Below are 6712 nucleotides of genomic sequence, written 5' to 3' on the forward strand. Positions count from 1 at the left end.
ACTTTTCGTTATTGAAAGATTCTCTGGGCAAATAATTGAATGATGCAGAATGCATCAAGAAAAGATGGAAGGAATACACACAGTCACTGTACCAAAAGGAAATGGTTAATATTCAACTGTTTCAAGAGGTAGCATATGATCAAGAGTCAATGATACTGAAGGAAGAAGTCCAAGGTGCATTGAAGATACTGGCAAAGAACGAGGCACCAGGAATTGATGGAATAAAAATTGACATCTTTCAAGTAAGTGAGGCAGCACAGGAGGCACTCACTCATCTATGCCAAGAAATCTGGAAGACAGCTATCTGGCCACTGATTGGAAGAGACCCACTTTTGTGCCCATTCCAAAGAGAGGTGGCCCAATGGAATGTGGAAATCATCGGACAATTTCTTTGATATCCCTGCCAGAATAAGAAACAATGTTTTGTCTTGGAAGAAAAGCAGTCAGAATGCTCCTTAGAAACCAGGATGGTGAGACTTTGTCAAACTTCAGACATGTTATCAAGAGGGCCCCATAGCTCAAATAGGACATCTTGCTTGGTAAGGTAGAGGGCCAGTAATAAAGAGGATGACCCCCAACAAGATGCATTGACACAGTAGTAGTAGCAACGAGATCAATCTAACAATTCTGAGGATGGCATAAGACCAGGCTGTGTTTTGTTCTATTGTGTGTAGTTGCTCTGTATTTGTGGGAAACGACTTGAAGGCACCTAACAACAACAGTTCTGAGCAATGCAAGGTTTTATTAAAGCTTTTGACTTTTGCCAGTTCATAGGCAAAGAGTAATATTTTGTTCTAATTCTTTCTTAGGAGTTTTATTTTGATTTTTAATTTTGTTTTTATTTACCAGTTTGTTCCTTTATATGTCTAACGTATAAGGAGCCCTGGTAACAAAGCAGATTATGAGCTGGGCTGCTAACCACAAGGTCAGCAACTCAAATCTACCGATCGTTCCAGGTTAGAAAAATTAGGCTTTATGCTCCTGTAAAGATTTACAGGCAAGGAAACTCTGAGTTGGAACAGACTCAACAGCACACAACCACCATTACCACCATGTGTAATGTATACATGAAGACCCCCAACAAGACGGATCAGTACAGTGGGCGCAAACATAATAATTGTTAGGGTGTGCAGACTGGGCTGTGTTTTATTCTGTTGTGCACAGGATCATTGTGGGTTGGAATTAACGACATCTAAAAACAAATGTATAATGTATTTTATACTATGCCAAATGACCAATAAATTACACATTTACATGGACACATTTACACACTGGAAATACAGATAAGATCAAATATTATAAACATAAAATGAGTATTTGGGTATCACAACATGATGCTATGTATTTTATGATAATAAGAACACATGAAAGTTGAAATTGATAAGTTGTGATCTGTGAGTAGTAGCCACTTCATTTTCTGTTTATAATTTTGTTGTTGGCATATTTATCAATTATTTAGTTTTTTTGGTAATCTTCTTTACCTTTATCAATTATTTAGTTTTTTTGGTAATCTTCTTTACCTGATATAACTTTTATACACCAATCTTATATCAATAAGCAATGTTGTGGTTATTGTTAAGTGCCATCAAGTTGGTTCTGACCCACAGCGACAGTGTATAGGTTTTCCAAGGAGTGGTTGGTGAGCCTGAACCGCCAACCTTCAGTTCAAACCAACTTTGCCCTCCAGTGCATTAATCTACCAGTACTCCAAATAAGCAATAGTAAAGGACAAATTATGAAAGTAATTGAAACTTTGGAATAGAACATGGTCAAATTAAGTGACAATAAATTTTATATGTGCTATAATGCTACCTCATTTTTCTCTTTAGGTTGGCAAATAAACAAGACAAGGAAGGGGCTTTAGGAGAAGCTGATGTGATTGAGTGCCTATCTCTGGAAAAATTGGTCAATGAGCACAAGTGCCTGTGTCAAATAGTAAGTTTCTTTTTCCCCTCTGTTCTTTGAACGGTATTTGCTGTAATGTAATTTTTATGAACTCTGATAGTCACTTAGAAATAGTCTTTTAAAAGATTTATTTTTCTTTTCTCAGGAAACTATACTCTCACTGTTGGTACTAGTTAATATTATAATATTTATATTCTATATAATAGTAATTGATTGACAAAAACTCTCGTTTAAGGTTACAAAGATTTTAAGATGTGCTTCTTGTATAAGGTTTTTAAGACACTTTTGATAGGACTTGTAAACAGTACTAACATTGTTGTTGTGAAGTGCCATTGTGTTGGTTCTGACTTATAGTGACCTTTTATGGTGTTTTGGAGGAGCAGTTGGTGGTTTTCAACAGCTGACCTTGTGGGTCGCAGTCCAGTGTTTATCCTACTATGCCACAGTTTTGTACAATGGGAAAGAAAAACTATATAAGAAATTTAATCAGATGAGAATTTTAAAAATAAGTTTTGAGCAATCATATTAGAAGAGTTATAATACAACATTAATAGCAGTGGACAAAGAGGATTTAAACATTTAATTTGGTTTCATACAGTGAAATCAGTCTTAATGGATATTTACTGCTCTAAATTCTCTGATGTAAGGAATTAAACCTTTCTGATTTTTTTTAAACCTTACTGATTTTTTTTTTTTTTTTTTGGTAAGGATGTTTTTCTTCTGACAGTTTTATTTTCTTTTGAGCTTGCTTAAAATTATAAAAGACACTGTAGGTTTTTTAAGGATCCCTGGTGGCATAGTGGGTAAAGCATTGGGCTACTGACTTTAAGATTGGCTGTTCAAACTCATCAGCATCTCTTCGGGAGAAAGATAAGGTTCTCTCCTTGCCTAAAGATTTACAGTAGGCTTGATTATAGACTTTTTGTCTTGTTATCTATCTTAGCTTAGATTTTATTACATGTAAAATATTTCAACTCCTGTGTATTATTAATGTTACTAATTTTACAGAAGTATATTTTATAAATTAAATACAAGGGTAAGTCAAAAAGTATTGCTATCAAATCATACAAACCTTTCCAACAAAAATATAAAAATGTGAAGCTACTGTTTCGTGATATACCCTCCACCCAGACTTACATACTTTTCAAGGCAATGTTCACATCTCTCTGACCTTTGCCCAAAGAGTTCTTTGCTCTTTGATTTACATCATGTCAAACAGCAGTTTGGACTTCCTTGAGGGACTCATATTGTGTTCCTTTCCAATGTTCTTTGAGTTCTGGGAACAAAAAGAATTCTAAAGGTGCAAGTTCAGGGCTGAATAGTAGATAGAGTAGAGTTTCTCAACGAAATTCTGATTGGACAGCCCTTGCTACCCCTGAAGAATGAGCAGGTGCCCTGTTGTAATGGGAAAAAAAAAATTCCTTTGTGCAACTTTCCTGGACTTTTCTCACCAGTGAAGTTTTGGATTTTCTTAAGATTTCTTCCTTATAAATCCAGATGATTATCTTATGTCCCCTTGAGAAAAAATGTATCAAGATTTGTTGTTGTTGTTAACTACCATCTAGATGATTCTGACTCATAGCAGCCCTGTATAGGGTTGCCAAGACTATAAATCTTTGCCTCTTAGGAATTCCAAAAAAACAGTTGACCTAATCTTCTGAGTTGATGTCTCTGTCTGAAATTTAATTGGCTCAACAGATCCCCTTGGAAGCTACTGTTTGGTTTAGGCACCCTGTGGCACTGCAGAATAACTTGCTTGACCACAAGAACAGTTTGAACCCCAAGGTAGGCAGTTCAAACCCACCAACTGCTCCTTGGAAACCCTATACAGGGTTACTATGGGCTGGACCCAACTCGACAGCACTTAACAACAACAACAAACTGAAACTAAGACAAATGCATTACAGAGACAACTTGTCTGCAGCCATCCACTGATTGCAGAGATATATTTAAGCATATTTTGTTTGAAGTAAACCTATTCATGAATAAGCAATCCTTTCTGATTTGCCCTCGTAAGTAGATGTTTCATATTATTGCTGTTGTTTTTAAGTACTGTGGAGTTGGTGCCAACTCATAGTGACCCTGTTTAGGGTTCCCAAGAAGCTGTTGGTGGGTTTGCAGTCCAGTGCTTTTCCTACTATAAATGAATTTATCTGATCTTCTAGTCCTTGTTGGCACTGTAGGATTAGCACTGGACTACTAACTGCGACGCTAGTGGTTCAAACCCACTCATAGCTCCTTGGAAACCCTATATAGAGTCACTATAAGTCAGAACTGACTAGACAGCACTTAACAACAGCAGTAATTGTACTGATTATTTTATATATAGGTTTGTATGAGGTACTTTTAGATTTAATCTGTGAGTCAAATATTTACTGTGTTTCAGGAACCTTGTTCAGCTGTCCTGGGGTATGGAAAGAAAATTGACAAATCCATTAAAAAAGGCCTTTATTGGCTACTACATATTATTGCAAGAGATTTTGATACATTAAATGAGCGCATCCAAAAAGATACAACAGAACAACGGGCTCTTGAAGAGCAAGAGAAAAGAGAAAGGGCTGAACGAGTTAGAAAATTACGAGAAGAAAGGTAAAGAGATGAAATTTGACCAATGCATTTGAAGCATTCAAAGTTCACAATGTTATGAATAAGGTGTTAGTTTTATCTATTCATTTTCTTTTTTATGTTTTCAGGAAGACATTTAGTAAATATTTCTTTATTTGTATACATTTTTCTTGACACAGGTTTAGTAATGAAGTATCTAATTTTCCTGGAACTGTTCAATTTACTCCTTATATACTTAATACTTCTCAGAATGTTTTGATTTAGATTGTTATTTCTTATGAGCATCTTTAGTTCAGTGATTCTCAACCCACAGGATGAGTTTGACCCCTAGTAGATGTTTGGCAGTGTCTGGAGATATTTTTAGGTGTCACAGCTAGGAGTTAGTGGGATGCAACTAGTATCTAATGGGATGTTCCTAAACAGTTTGAGGACTAAGGTGTGCCTGACCCAAGCCATGGTATTTGCAAAAACCTCATATGCATGTGAAAGCTGGACAGTGAATAAAGAAGACCATAAAAGAATTGATGCTTTTGAGTTATGGTGTTGGAGGAGAATATTGAAAGTGCCATGGGCTGCCAAAAGAACCAACAGATCTGTGTTGGAAGAAGTGCAGCCAGAGTGCTCCTTGGAGGCCAGGATAGCCAAATTTCGTCTCTCATATTTCAGACATATTGTCAGAAGGGACCATTTGGAGAAGGATATCATGTTTGGTAGGCTGAAGGGTCAGAGAAAAAGAGGAAGACCTCTAGTGAGATGGATTCCCTTCTGTCTACCTAAGTAACATATTGGCTTTCCACAGTTGCAAGCCCAATAAGCAAAAACCCTCTACTTTTGGGTGATACCTCTGTAAGATGCTTCTTTACTCTGTCAAGGAAATCCTTTGATTGTTAGTAATCTTTGATTTAACATATAGGGCATACAGAAGAGAGATACTTGTAAAGATAGTGCTCCACCCCAAGTACTTAATAATATGTGCAGCCATTCACCTAGGTCTCTGGTGGTGGTGGTGGTGTGCCATGGAGTCAGTTCCAACTCATAGCAACCCTGTATAGGGTATCCGAGGCTGTAAATCTTTATGGGTGCAGAAAGCCTCATCTTTCTTCTGTGGAGCCACTGGTAGTTTCGAACTGCTGACATTGAGGTTAGCAACCCAACTCGTAAGCGCTACGCTACGAGAACTCCTAATAGGTCTCTCTAGTGACATCAAAAAAAGAATGAAGGTAAATGGTTTTGATAGCTGTGAATGCAGAGTATTGGTTCCCATGTGAATCTTTAGTTTTTATCTTAGTGTGTAAATTTCATGATAGAAAATGTCAGTGCAGCCAGTCACTAATAAGTCACCCTTTATTGTGACCACATGTTTTGAAAACTTCTTTGCTTTTCCTTTGCCATCTGAAAAGACAAAAACTGAAATAACAATACAACTTTGACTAGGAGTAAATAAAGCTGTTACTCTTTTTATTTAAAGTTTTTACTTTACCAGTAAAGATATTTTTGTTGTTGTCAGGTGCCATTGAGTCGGAATCGACTCATGGCGACCCCATGCACAGCAGAACGAAACAATGTCCGATCCTGGGCCAGCCTCACCATTGCTGCCACACTTGATGCCATCAATGATACCACCTGGCCAATCCATCTCATTGGGGGTCATCTTCTTTTTCTCTGACCCTCCACCTTACCCAGCATGACATCCTTCTCCAGCGACTGTTCCCTCTGGACAGTATGTCCAAAGTATGAGAGACGAAGCTTAGCCATCTTGGCTTCCAGGGAGCATTCTGCCTGCACTTCTTCCAAAACAGATCTATTGGTTCTTTTGGCAGTCTATGGCAGTTTTAGTATTCTCCTCCAACACCACAACTCAAAGGCATCAATTCTTCTACGATCTTCCTTATTCACTGTCCAGCTTTTGCATTCATATGAGGTTATTGAAAATACCATGGCTTGGGTCAGGCGCACATTAGTCCTCAAGCTGACATCTCTGCTCTTCAACTTCAATCTTTCTCCATTGATAAGAATGTTGTTTACTGGTCCAGTGGTGAGGATTTTTGTTTTCTTAACAATGAGATGCAATCCATACCCAAGGCTGTGCTCTTTGATCTTCATAAGTAAATGTTTCAAGTCCTCTTCACTTTCAGCAAGCAAGGTTGTATCATTGGCATGTCGCAGGTTATTAATGAGTCTTCCTCCAATCCTGACACCATGTTTTTCTTCATAGAATCCAGCTTCTCGTATTATTTGCTGA

At 37.5% G+C, this 6712-nt stretch overlaps 1 protein-coding gene across 2 annotated transcripts in view; it reads left to right on the forward strand.

Annotated features, from left to right (window-relative positions):
• ARL13B (ADP-ribosylation factor-like 13B) overlaps positions 1 to 6712 on the forward strand; it is a 76190-nt gene that overhangs the window by 39925 nt on the left and 29553 nt on the right. For both annotated transcript variants that reach the window (XM_006864658.1, XM_006864659.1), the window contains 2 exons: positions 1830 to 1935; positions 4292 to 4494. In XM_006864658.1, coding sequence (XP_006864720.1) covers positions 1830 to 1935; positions 4292 to 4494 — 309 coding nt within the window. The remainder of the gene's footprint in view (positions 1 to 1829; positions 1936 to 4291; positions 4495 to 6712) is intronic.

The sequence above is a fragment of the Chrysochloris asiatica genome, unplaced genomic scaffold, assembly GCF_000296735.1.
Source record: "Chrysochloris asiatica unplaced genomic scaffold, ChrAsi1.0 scaffold00068, whole genome shotgun sequence".
In the NCBI taxonomy this organism is placed as follows: Eukaryota; Metazoa; Chordata; class Mammalia; order Afrosoricida; family Chrysochloridae; genus Chrysochloris; species Chrysochloris asiatica.